The 14,418-nt window shown below is 40.0% G+C and overlaps 1 protein-coding gene across 1 annotated transcript in view; it reads left to right on the plus strand.

Annotated features, from left to right (window-relative positions):
• Positions 1–405: 405 nt before the first annotated feature.
• Positions 406–14,418, plus strand: part of pclob (piccolo presynaptic cytomatrix protein b) — a 108,135-nt gene continuing 94,122 nt past the window's right edge. Inside the window, 6 exon segments of the mRNA XM_055155849.1 lie at positions 406–570; positions 689–1,369; positions 4,363–5,043; positions 9,451–10,173; positions 11,989–12,657; positions 13,721–13,837. Of these exon segments, the coding sequence (XP_055011824.1) occupies positions 406–570; positions 689–1,369; positions 4,363–5,043; positions 9,451–10,173; positions 11,989–12,657; positions 13,721–13,837 (3,036 nt within the window).

Genomic DNA, 14,418 nt, shown 5'->3' on the forward strand with positions numbered 1-14,418 from the left:
TTTGTAGAATGTTACGAAATTTCATGTGAGTTCAACCTTTGGGGTGACTATTTTATCTTGTCATCATTGCTTATAGAGTTTGGACTAAAAAAGAACAAAACTTTTTCCATCAAACATATTAACAAATTCCATTGTTCTTCCTCTCTCTCGTATTGTTTTTGCAGAAAGTCGGACCTAGATGCAGAGCCCGAGGAGAGCCCAGGCAGTAGCAGCAGCAGCAGTAGCAGCAGCAGCACAGGGGCGGTTAATGCCCTGCCCACCGCCCCCGCTCCCCCTCAGCCCTCCGCGGGACAGCCGGGTCCCAGCTCCTGCTCCGAATCGGACAGTCCTGTAGACTCCAGCGAGGAGGAGGAGGACTCTGAGGAGGAGGAAGAGGACTCTGGAGAGGACTCTGAAGATCCCGCCATGTTTTCTTCCAAGTTTCTAAGTGGTTCTAATCCGCTCAGTGCCGTTTCCTCTGCTGTCAACAAATTTGGATTGTTTGGGGACGATGGAGATGGAGATAAAAACCAGAAAGGCCAACAAGGGACGCAACAGCCTGCAGCTAGCCAGGGAAAATCAAAATGGACAGTCCAATGGGGGACCACAGGCTGCTAAAGGTCCCCAAGGCGCTGCTAAACCTGGAAGTCAACCAATGCAACAAAATAAAACAGGAACTCTAGACCAAGGTTCGAAAACTGGCCAAAAGGACTCTGCTCCTAAGTCTGCAGAGCAAGGACTGAGCAAAACACAGCAAAAAGAACCCACAAAGACTGAAGTAGGGTCCAAACCTGGAGCACAGCAAGGACAAACCAAAGTACCCAGTGTAGGAGGGGCACCCAAACCTGGTCCGCAAGGGGCACCCAATGTAGTGGGTCAAACACAAGGGTCATCTAAACCTGGTTCGCAGCAAGGGTCACCTAATGTAGGGAGACAACAGCAAGGTCAAAAAGGACCACCCAATGTAGGAGTCGCACCCCAACCTGCTCAGCAAGGGGCAGCCAAAGTAGTGGGTCAAATGCAGGGGTCACCCAACACCGGAAGGCAACAGCAGCAAGGGGTGCCTAAACCGGGTCAGCAAAGGACACCCAGTGTCGGAGGGGCACCCAAACCTGCTTCACAGCAAGGGTCACCTAATGTAGGGAGGCAACAGGCAGCGTCACCCAAACCAGGTCAACAGGGCCCACCAAAGTCTGCATCTCCTGGAGCACCCAGGGCTGGGTCTGCATCTCCCGCTGTGGCTAAACCTGGAGCTAAGTCTCGGATCTGCACAGTCTGTAACACAACAGAGCTGAACATGGACACCAAAGAGCCTCCCAACTACAAAACCTGTACGCAGTGTAAGACAGAGGTGTGCAGCCTGTGCGGATTCAGCCCGCCAGATTCCAATGTGAGTATTTATCTATAAAAAGTATTTTATAGATAATATTTAAAATGATAACCACTTAAATCCCAAATATTTCAGATTTTCAATAAGGAACATACTCATATATACTTCAACAATCCGAAAATGTTCATGTAAAATTTAAAACCGCATTGTAGATTGCATTATACATTATATGGAGATGTGAGGATAGAGGTCAGAGATTGAAAATGAGAAAAAAGACAGAAACATATAGAGTAATCTCAAAACAAAGGTTTAAATTGATTTTTCTACCTATTTGTGGTTTACTTTGATTCACTTTTGAGATGTGAGATACTTGAACTTGAATCATGTCATTTACAGGCACGTTTAACACATTCCTGATGCATTGTTAAAATATTGTGTTATATAAAATATATTGTAGATAGAAGATGTGAGGAGAAATAATATTATTCATATATGATCTGACTCAATTATCTGAGTCCTGTTAAAGTTACAGCCAGATCTTTACAGCTCTAAAATAACTTATTTTGGTTCTAAAATTCAAGTTTTCTTTGACTATTCTTGATGTTATTAGGTATGAGACCATTTTACACCATTTTATATCCCCCTCTAGACTCACATGTGGTGAAGATGAGGTGAGGAGGCTGATGGTGTGGCTGCTGAGGGGGAAATGATTGGAGGGTTGCAAAATGTATCTGAAATGTCTCAATAAAGGAAAGAAAAAAGTGCAAATAAATGACTTGAGAGGTGGTTGAAAGGCAGAGGAAGCAGGTAGAAGCCTTTTGATATCAGTTACAAAGAAAGGGCAGGTGTAGTGTTTTCCGTTATCATATACACAAAATCAAACATTAGCTGTACTTTGTTGTATTATTAAAGAAGGCTGCGTAGACATAAACCCTTTTTGTATGAAATTAGCTCCACTAAAATCCCTTTGCTCTTTTGAATGGCACTCCAGCTGACACTGTCTCATACTGCCTGTGGCCCTGCAGTGACAGGCGTGTGTAGGAGATGTAATAATTGAACTACTGGCAGCTTTAAGGTCACAGTGACTTGAGATGTTCCAATGTGTATGAATATTTTTGATTTTTAGTAAAGAGGAAATAAGAGAAGAGAGAATTATAAAGTCACAAATAGATGAATGAGGTTAATTCAGTGGTGATGGAGTGGGTTTTATGCATACATCATTCAGTGGTTTAAAGTGCTTTACGAAATACAAGTTCCTCTCATGCTGTTCACTGGACTTGCTTGAGTGAAAGTGAAAATTAGAACGGTGTTTGAATTGATACTTTGCAGTGGGGGTGCTGCTGAGCCAATGCACGCATTAGCAAACCGACAAATGTTTAACACTGTTGAAAACTCAAGAAAAAATACAGAATGGACTTAAACACATTTACCGTGATCAATACAAGCATTCATTATTCCTGTGGCTGTAATTTTATGTGTGAGATACTAGCACATATTACCTCACCTGTTGTATTTCCAACTAAGTCAGTTCTTTCTGTTCAGATTGTGTTATGACATCAACTGTAAAGTGTTAATATTAGGGCTGAAGAAATTGGGGAAAAAATACCTAATTGCAATTTTTTCTGACAAGCTTGGGGATTCGATTTGCAATTTATATTTTAATAATAGTCTACTATGTTCAAAGTTCACATTTTAAACACATCCAGAAGAAAAAAGATTGCAATAAGAACTGACAATCATATTTGAGAACCTGTTTGTACAGATCTAAAGTACAGGGTTGGAAAAATAGAACAGGATATATTGTTGTGGACTGAGGAAATAATGATACTTCAAAAACTGTGTTCATTCAAATTGCAGGTTTGATTCAACAGTGATCAATCTTGCATCCCTATTCTATACAATAAACATGGATTTATTGTTAAAAAAAACAAAAAACAATTGTATCAAAATTGGTATTTAATATCTGGCCTATTCCATCCTATCATAATTGAGTTGCTGAAATAGTTCTATCATGTCAACATTAAATTAATGCACCACCTACATTATTTAGAACAGTGTCACAACATCAGAGAGTGCAGACTGAATCTAGTGAGGAAAATTACAGGTTTTTATTAGTGTTACATTGTCTTTACAGTGTCTCTTCAAATGAAGATTAAACATATAAATTGTGACCTGACTTCACCATTAACCTTTTGTAACAAGTAAACTTAATTACAACATTTAAGGCCAATCACTGTTATGCCGACGACACACAGATCTACCTCCCGCTGAGACAAAACGACCCTGGGAGCCTGACTGCTGTGTTAAACTGCTTCAATGATGTGAACGGTTAGATGGCACAGAACTCCCTACAACTCAATGGCTTCAAATCTGAAATCATTTTGATCAATCCCCCGCAATCCACCTCCCATATCAGCAATAGTCTCAACCCTCTCGCTTCCAACATCACCCCTACTGCCAGAAACTTTGGCGTCATTTTTGACTCTCACCTCAACTTCCACCTTCATATCAAAAAAGTCACACAATCCTGTTTTCTCCACCTTCGCACAATTAGCAAAATCAAAACTATCCTCTCCTACCCTAATCTTGAAAAAGTCATCCACGCGCTCATCTCCCGTCTACCGTCTAGACTTTTGCAATTCCCTCCTCTCCGGCACTGACTCCAAATCCATCTTCCGCCTCCAACTTGTTCAGCAGCAGCTCAGCTCCTCACTGGTTTTAACAGACATCAACACATGACCCTGTTTTACTTCCCTTCAGTGGCTGCCCATGTGTTTTCGGCTCAGTTTTAAGATTTTACTGATCATTTTTAAAGCTTGTTTAAATCTTGCACCAAGCTACATTTCAGAACTTTTAACTCTGTAGAAGCTTTCCCTCAGGCAGGTCCCTTTTAGCTTTTCCAAAGTCCAGACTCCAGACAAAATCACTTCTTAAGACTCATTTTTATCTGTTGGCCTTTCTTTAACTTGTTTTAGCTTGATTTTATTCTTTATTAACTGAAGTAACATGCACTTAAACCAACTAGTATTCATACTTCTGTCCTTTTCTTCTAGGGCAAGGAGTGGCTGTGTCTTACCTGCCAGATACAAAGAGCCCAAGGTCCTTCACCATCGGGACCACAGATGAAGAAACCAGGTCCTTCTCCTAACCAGAAATCTCCTACGCCTGCGAAGAAAGACATCGCTCAATCAAGCTCCCCTTTAAAATCTCAACCTGACCCATCAAAAGCTCCAAAACCCACCACGGAGACGCAAAAACTACCCCAGAAATCTGAAGCGAATCCGGGCAAACAAAGCAGCGACGCCCCCCCAGCTCCTCAGCAGTCTGGGGGGTTATTCGGATTTGGCGGTTCCAAAACAGACACGGCAAAGTCCAAGGATTCAGTCTCTGGGAAGATGTTCGGCTTCGGTTCTTCCATCTTGAGTTCCGCTTCGACTTTGATATCTTCGGATGAAACCAAAGTAACACCACCGGTTTCTCCAAAAGTTCAAGTGGCAAACCAGGCCAAAAAAGTAGATCAGGAAAAGGCTACAGGAAAAGGGCAAGCGAAAGTTGAAATTATGGATACGTCAAAGGCTAAAGCAATTTCGCTAAAGGATGTACCGCTAGCTTGTCCGCTATGTCACACTGGCCTGAACAGCTCGTCCGGGAAACCTAATTACGACGCATGTACGGACTGCAAGGGCATCGTGTGCATCCAGTGTGGATTTGACCCCATGCCAAACGTCAAAGAGGTGAGCCATGTTCTTGTTTGGGAGAATGTCTGAATGTAGTGTACGCTAGCTTCACTGTCAAATGCTGATACGTCTTCATCTTGGCTAGACACAATGTAATATCTATTTATATCAGGTGTAGGATTAAAAAAGTGTTTATACAAAGTAGTTTAGTAGTTTGCTGCAGTAAAGTAGAGGGGGAAATGTGAGTCTGTGTGGTTGGATTTAACATTAAGATGACAGGAGTGGGTTCATATAAGTTTTATCTTCTTCCCACTTCTTTTCGAGAAATGTACTTTTCTGTTGTTTACAATGAAGTATGAGTATTGTTTCTCTCTTGGCACAAACTCAAAAAAAAAAAAAAAAAAAGCTAAATGCTAATGTTATTAACAAGACATGTATCACAGATATTTTTGTTTAGTTTTATGCAAACATATTTCATATTGTTAAAATATTGTATTAATTAATCCATCATATTTTCTAAATATTTTGTGAATTTCTCAGATCTGTTGTCTAATCATGATGACTAAAAAGTTAATACTTTTTTTTTTTTTTTTTTTTTACTGGATCCGTTCTAGGGCTGGGAGATAGGGCAAAAACTTTAATTTAACTTTAGCCTGCACTCTTCCTGACTTACTATAAGCACAACCAAACCAAAGTTACCAGTGCTGAAACCATATAGAGGGTTTTCTTCATATATGGACAGGCCATACCTCATGTGAAAGCTCAGAATTCACTCCCTGAACTGCAGAGGCTGCACTAGCACTGATTCATGTTTGGCTACAGATGCTGTGGCTTAGGTAGTGACCATTCAGATAAATGAGAGGCATTTTAGGTTTAAACTAACTGGATTTTAGCATTGAACCTCGCAACCCACTTGAAAGTCTCAAGTGAGCCTCATTCTGCCTTTTATAATCATCTTAGGAACTAAAACACTAAATAAATGGCATATCACTGTATTTATATGAATAATAAATCTGCATTAGAAATGTTGTCCATAAAAGCTATATTTGATTTGAACATATTTACTGAAAAAATTACTGAATCTGCATCTCAATTCAAATTTGATTATTTACTCAGCCCAAGTTCAGTCAGATGTAAAGCACTGATCAAGCCCTGCAAATGTTGGTCCATTTATTTACGATCATAAAATATCAATAAGAAGCACTGTGCAGCTGTTTAAGCTCCTTTTAGTGTCCTAGGGAAAGAAACAGAACCATTGTAAACCAAAAACATCTTTCCCTGAACAAATGCTTCTGTGAAGTAGCCATTATTTTGGGGCCACAGTCCATCATGAGGCTGTACACTGGCAGGAGCTGGCTCAGCAGCTGTAGACGGCTGTGTGCAGGAAGATTACTGTTACACAACAGAAGCAGAACACAACAGTTTTACTATTTCAATAAACTTACTGCTTGATGTTATTGTCGATGAGTAGGATCATGATCTATAGTTCCCTATTCCCGAGTACGCTGTTAGAGTTGCAGAAGCTTTGATGTATTGTAAAAGAGATTAAAAAGGAAGTATTGCACTTTTATGTTAACTACTAACACATAACACATTTAGATCAGCATGCTACCTTTATTTGTTTTGAAAATCCTATACTCCAGATAAAAGCTGCTAACGTGTTTTATAATTTTCAAGCTCTGCGTTAGGGAGGTGCAGGAGAATGCAAGGCTTGTGGTCTTTGGATTGGATTGTACTGGTACATTTTTACATTCCACTATCCTCTCCCACAAAGCACAGAAGATACAAACAGGTGTTAAATGTACCCAGCCACTGGTAACTATCTGCACTGTTGTCAGGGGGAACAAGCAGGAGTGATAACAGAGGCTTTGTGCATGGGTTCATTTGGGTCAGAAATAGTCTAAATGACAAATAGAAACTTATAAATTAAACTACTTATACTGTTTTGGAAAAGGTTGATGTTTTGGTTTGTAGGATGTGTGTCCTTTCTCAGAGGGGAAAATTCCAGGTATTTTAAGCTTAAAAACACACAGATGTTTAGCAAGATAGATACAGCAGTAATTCATGAAAAATTTATACAAATCTGAATTGGTGTCAGTACTCAGAATGACAGAAATAGGACAGAGTTGGATGTTTCTTGAATAGTCACAGAATGGTTTTGATCTTTGTCATAACTAATATAAGAGCGCATGATAAAATTAAATAAATGGCCATTATTCTGTGTTGCTATTGCATTCTATCATTTTAATTGTCAGTTTGGTATCGAAATATGTATCCATTATCAATCATAGAAAAAATATTTATTGCGTAGAAATGAGATCAACTGGTGGCCATTAAATTCTTCCGATAGATAAGGCGGATTTTAATAATTTCTCCAAAGTGATTTGCAAATGCATCAGTGTTATCTACAACACTGTTTCACTGTAATCTCATAAGAGAAGTGTGTAGTGAGGTTTTGTGCAGTGCCTTGTTCACACTAAAGGGTTCACATAAGGCTGAACATTCCATTATTCAAGTGGTCAGCCAAACCAACATATTGGCCTGTGCTGTAGATTTAAGGTGATGGCTGTTACGCTAAAACGTGCAAATATCTGTCTAATAAATCAGCCTCCTGACTAATTGGTCCACCTCATAATCAAGCCTTTTCTCTAGTATCAGATTCATCTATTGGATTTTGACATGCAGGCTTGCCAGAACGTCTTTAGGAAAAAAAAAATTGACTTTTCTTCAATACTGCAATAAATATCATACAAAGATATGAATGCCATGATGTAGAGCTACACAATATTTAGTAAAAATATAAAATCACAATATTGGCTTAATTATTATACTGGAGCAAAACAAATTTTACTCTAAGACATGCAAAAAAATTTGGTGCAGGCTTTTTAAGTTGTACTTTGGCCTTGTTTTGTTCGGCATTTAGATTTTGATACACTAGTTTCACTATATTAAGACATATTGTTTATGTTTATTGAAATGATCATGTTTTGTCAAAAGGTACATTTTAATATTGTAATAATATTGTTATTGCAGTACCAAACATATAATATTTTCTGAGGTACAGTGAGATTATAGTATTTTATTTAGAATAATGTTTGCTTCTGTTTTGGTAGCAGATAGAATATTGATATGAACTTTGAGCCATCTCCATCCAAAAGCCTGGAGTAGTCTCTCACTAGAATACCCAGTGAGCCTCCAGGGAAGAGGCTGGTAAAGATAGCACAGAGTAGGCTAAGCGAACATGGTTTCTTCAGCTCTCTCCAGCACAAAGGGCCTGATACTTGACTCTGTAATCTAATGCACAGTGCTAAGTTAGCAACCCAACAGGCAGAGGACGGGCCAAGGCTATCCGATCTCTCCAGTGATGTGCTCTCTGCAAAATGATGCTTACTGTGCTAGTCAGCGACTACTAAAGGGATATTTATCTGCTTTGAAAAATATGTGCCTAATATCTTGTCAGTAAAATATACAGTATTTGGGCTGAATTCGATTTTATATTTTTATTTTTTAAACTTTTGATTAGTATACATGTAAATTCTGCTAACTTTTTTCACTATGTGTTAGCAGTAGCAGGAATCAGATCTACAACCATTGGGTTACTTGAATGATGATGCACTAAAAGCAAGGCTTATACTAATATTATACTGTGACATTTGGATATTGTTACATTCTTGCTTTATTAAGATGTACTATGGCAGTTGTTCCTCAAAAGAGTCAGTCTTGAGAAATAAGAAAATGTATTACTTTTATAATGTTAGATTTGAAGGATTGAGAGCAGTAATTAACCCAAAAGATCCACAGAAAAAAAATAAATAAATAAAAACTCTGACAATGTTTTCTTGATGTGGATCGTAAGATGGATCTGTATAGTTCCTCCTTGGGTCTGGATGAAATATGAGCTCATAAGCTTTAGAACATTATTTACAATTTATATTAGTACATATTCCTTTTTATGTCTGTAGTTTAGATCATAAGGTTAACCTGGCAAAAGTCAGATTGATATTACAGTGCTAAAGGTTAGCCGTACAAGATGGATTCTTGTGAGTTTGAAAACACAAACCTCACGACAATTCAGCTGCAAGGAAAGGTTATAATACTGTAAGTGTTGTTGTGCTGTCTTTTGTCCAGTCTGGATGTAATAATCCAATTATATTACCATTATCATGATATTCACCACATGGATTTAAGAATTTGTAGAGCTGTTATAGGAATGTTTTTGTCATATTCCAAACTACCAAAGCATTTAATAAGAATTTTTATCATAGTAGCTGCAGTGAAACTGAACAAAGGACTATGGTCTATCTATATACTCTTGTTTACGTTTTTACATGCTGCAAAAGAACCATGCATTGAGGCATAGCAGCTTAAATTCAATATATTGCAACTGTGGATGAAAAGAAGACTTTATATGTTTTACCCAGTTATGAGATAAATACCAATTGACATGGTGTTTTTGTCTTTCAGGGGAGAGAGTGGCTGTGCTTGAACTGCCAGGTGAAGCGTGCCTCTGGAGGAGCCAAACCTGAGGTGAAAAAGACCCAAGCAACCCAACCAGCTCCACAGAAGACCTCCACACCTGCCTCACCCCAGACAAAACCACCACCGGCCAAGACTGAGGGGGCCAAGGCTCCTGACAAAGACAACCAGAAGAAACCCAGCCAACCTCCTGGAGCTAAACCAACCCAAGACGCTCCACCAAAACAAGCGGATCAGACTGCTCCGAAGGCAAGAACCACTCCTGCTCCACCTCAGCAAGAGACGGGAGGCTTCTTTGGGTTTGGCGGTCCAAAAAGTCAACCCGAGCCAGCCAAACCAGCAGAGTCGGTTACTGGGAAAATGTTCGGATTTGGCTCTTCCATTTTCAGCTCTGCCTCGACCTTGATAACCTCGGCGGTCCAAGATGAATCCAAAAGTACGCCCCCAGTTTCACCCAAAATGTCCAAAAGTGAGTCTAAACCCACTCCAGCCACCGCTGCCAAGAAACAAGAGCCAGAAAGGAAACCAGAGGAGGGGAAGGGTCAGCCAAAGGAGCAGACAAAGAATCCAACGGGAAAATCGGTCTGTCCGCTGTGTAAACTCCAGCTCAATGTTGGAACTAAAGACCCTCCTAACTACAACACCTGTACTGAGTGCAAGAGCATCGTGTGCAACCAGTGTGGCTTTAACCCAATGCCAAATGTCAAGGAGGTAAGAATACTGAGAAATGCACATAACATAACTTTTAATGTATAATATCTTCAAATTACGTACCACTCTCTTCACTTTAAAGCTAGTTAAAAAGTGTCAAATGTTCCATACACTACCAACTAGACAAGTAAAGCAATTTTGTTGTCTCCAGAGATAGCAGAGAATTTTTTTTTTCTTTTTTTTCCTTTTATAAGACTGGTCAGAATTTAAAACTATAGAGAACCCACGTGTGACGTCAAAGCTTTGCCCTGATCCACTTCCACTTCCATTAGACCACCATTGTAAAGTTAGCACATTTTTGAGTCGGTTCTTTAATTTTCACTTTAAGACACATGCCGGAAAAGTGTTGCACACAGAGCTGTAATCAGCAGAGAGATAAAGACACAGGGGTTCAGTTGTAGCGGATCCTGGTTGAAGCTGAAAGGCGAGACAAGTGGATCGCTGCCATCGGTGTGCGAAATACCCGTCAATATTCGGGGGTCCCCATCTCCGAATTGTTGAGCAATACAGACTCAAATATGAAAAAAGAAAAAGACACCACAGTGAACGCCTCTGACAGCCTAAACTGAATAGGCCCTATTCAATTGATTCAACTTATAAAGTGAACTGAATTTAGCCTAGTATGAGAAATGCTACAGTCGGGCTAGTGCTCCCATGTCTTCAGTGCTGTTAGCTGCTACTGTTACCCAAACTCAGTGCGTCTGCTCCAGGCTGACGTGCGGTGAGTTGCATACATCGTTCTATATGCTGCTGTTTTATAAGTTCATGGTGATAACTTGAGATGAGGATAGCCCGCGGTTTTAGTGGGGAACATACAGTAGATACCTTTCGCAGTTGGGGGAACATCAGGAACATTGGGCTGACCCTCTTCTGGGTCCGTATGGGATGGTTAATCAGGGGCATCCCCTGTATTTTGCACGCTGGCTGCCATAAATCGGGGAATTTATTACCCGACCACAGACAAGCCATGTTAATGCTAGCTACCGTCATCGGAACCGTCAATACGATGGCCAAAACAAAAAACAGTCATGTGACTGCAGATTCTCTATATAATAAATAATGCCATTATTCAAACAGAAGAGCCTGTTTTGTTTTATTTTATACTTGGCAAAATAAATGGTAATGCTAAAAATGGGTAATCTATTTGTTTCAAATTGCTTTTTTCCCCAATCAGGCACATTGTTACTTAGAATCATAGGAAACTAACTACCTACTAATGATTATCACAGTGGCAGAAATAACTAAAAGGTGCTCAAAGGGGCAAAACATGCTACTGACTCACAGTGTCAAATCTGGTACAAGGTCTTTAAATATAGACATTAAATTAGAATAGCTTGATTTGGGCATTGTTGTTTTCATACTTCTCTACTGCCAGTATTTTTAAGTGAAATGTCCAAAATGATAATTTGGTCCATAACCTGACTATTTAACAACTCACCTCTGAATAATAGCAATAATCATTTGACCATATCCGTGAAGTAGTGTAGGTCTATTGAATGTAATTTGAAAGTAGCAATCTCAGTAATCTTAAATATTCAGTTGTGCATGTCTGTGTAGGTTCCATACCTATTACTGACATATTTATAAATTTGAGTGAGAAGGCATTTTTATTCCAAATGCATTTTTGCTATTGACAAGTGGATTGCTATTGATGAATGTTTGAAAAAATGCCTCTACATGATTTTGCAATTGTGAGTTCAAAATTTGTCAAGGTCCAGTTCTAAGTATGAACCTTTTCTGTTCCTCTTTTTTACATTAAATCATCTGATTCTCAGTTCCACAATGATCCTTCAAATTATTATTTTTTCTTGCTAGGTAAAGGAGTGGTTATGCCTGAACTGTCAGATGCATCGAGCTCTAGGTGCATCAGAGCAACCAGCAATGCCAGCCAAGAAACCGCAGGCCTCCCCAAATAAGGCCCCCACTCCGGCTGGTGCAGTGAAGAAGGAACCATCTCCCCAGGTTCAGAAGAAAGACCAATCAAAACCCATAACCCAAGGTCCGGGCCCACCAGGATCCCCACAAAGAAAACCACAATCAGTAAAGCCTGACAATGTTAAAGAACTTGAAAAACAGGTCCAAGGTAGTCCAAACCCTACTCCAAAATCCCAAGAGATCAGCAAGCCCATGGAGTCTAAACCTAGCACTCTTCAAAGTAGTTCTGGTGGTCCAAAAGCTCCACCAGAACCTACGAAACCAGCTGAGTCAATAGGTGGGAAGATGTTCGGATTTGGTTCTTCGATATTTAGCTCTGCAAGTTCAATGATAACTTCAGCCGTCCAGGATGAATCTAAAACAACGCCTCCAGTATCTCCGAAAATACCTACTGCCAAGACAACAAAATCACCTCAGATTCCGCAAAAAGACGAGGAAAAGAAACCAGGTCAGGTTAATCAGCCAAATGCAACTTCACTGCCCCAAGCCAAAGTGGAAAAGGCTCCGTCTCAGCCAGGGAAACAAACTGCCCCCACAGCAATTAAAGCAGTGCAGTCCAACTGTCCACTCTGCAAAATACAGCTCAATGTGGGCTCCAAGGATCCTCCCAACTACAGCACGTGTACCCAGTGCAGAGAGACAGTGTGCAACCAGTGTGGGTTCAGTCCAGTGCCAAATATAACAGAGGTAATCAATGTGAAGGTAGAAGGTAGAGAGTATGAATGGTGCAAGTGACATGTTGGGGGAAAATGTTCTAGTGGATTTACATATTTGCTGGTGAATGTGGCTGCAAAATCAATTTTCAGAATCAATCAGAATTGCAACATTCAATGATTGCAATTAGCAAATTGCAGAAGTTGCAGCTATGCATGGAAATACCGTAGCACCGTACATGTAGTAATATAATACTGCTTCAAATTTCACTTAATGCTCCTTTATGTGTGTAAAATGTTCAATACAAACATTAAACCCCCTGCCCAAAATTAAAATTTGACTTTTTTACAAACTTGTTTAGCCATAATAGTAATGACTATTTTTGTTTATTGACTATTTCTGTATTACAGAAATGCCTTTATTAGAGAAATTTACTATAGAAGGGGTTAATAAGTTAAAATAAAACAACTGCTACTGACAAATGGCTTGCCAATGCCATAATGTTTACCCTTTTCTTTAATCTTACCAGATTGTCACTTGGACTATTCTGATAGTCACACCTTGACATATCAATCAAAAATTCTGCTTTTAATGTTTTAATTAATTTCTTGATGATTTCCTCTAGGTTAAGGAATGGTTATGCTTGAATTGTCAAATGCAAAGAGCTTCTGTTGAATCTGAAGGTAAAGGACCTACTATGAAATCTCCAAATTTGTCGAATAAAGCACCTGCACAACCCAAACCAACAGCTCCAAAACAGGCAGAAGCCAGTCCGGTTCCCATCAAGAAGATTCCAACTCCTGCAGAACTTCAGCCAAAATCAGACCACAAAGCTACAGAGAGCAAAACGCATGATCAAAAACCTCCTCTAAAGGCAGAACAACCCAAATCGGACCCTAAACAGACCCAGGTTGTTGCTGATAAACCAAAAGACACTCCTCCCAAAACAGTTCAAGAGTCTAAAACAACTGAATCTGTCTCTGGGAAGATGTTTGGATTTGGTTCGTCCATTTTCAGTTCAGCCTCCACTTTGATATCGTCAGCAGTTCAGGATGAATCTCGAACCACTCCGCCAGCCTCTCGGAAGATGTCTGCTCCAGCCGAAGCTTCCCCAAAGATGTCTCCTGGGCCTAAAGTCTCCCCAAAACAACCCACACCAACAGGTTCTCCCAAAAGAGAGCCTGCATCAGCTCATAAAGCAAAGGAGGAGCAGAAGAAAAGTGTCCTATCCCAGGATAAGAAAGAGGCTAAAGCTCCACCAAAAGCGCCAAAGACCACTGACTGTCCACTGTGCAAAACCAAGTTCAATGTTGGATCCAAGGATGCCCCCAATTACAACACATGTACTGGGTGTAAGGAGACAGTGTGCAATCAGTGTGGCTTCTGCCCCATGCCCATGGGAGAGGTAGGTCAAAATCGCTTTATGCACAGTTGCACAATTAGGGTCCGGTCAAGCGGTAACAGAGGGAAACAGGGGCAGATTTTTTACATTCAAATAGCTCTTATTCAGAAACTAGAGGGACTATTCAAATAAGTAAGGTATCAGAATGTAGCAAAGAGTTAACACTCCAACAAGTTAACCCTGCGATATTCTTTCAAGTTGTTGACAAAAAATAAAAAAACTCATGTCGGTAACGGAGGGAACGAATGCAGCAC

The sequence above is a fragment of the Boleophthalmus pectinirostris genome, unplaced genomic scaffold (genome assembly GCF_026225935.1).
Source record: "Boleophthalmus pectinirostris isolate CB_2022bp ecotype Guang Dong unplaced genomic scaffold, ASM2622593v1 HiC_scaffold_2, whole genome shotgun sequence".
Taxonomy (NCBI): domain Eukaryota; kingdom Metazoa; phylum Chordata; class Actinopteri; order Gobiiformes; family Gobiidae; genus Boleophthalmus; species Boleophthalmus pectinirostris.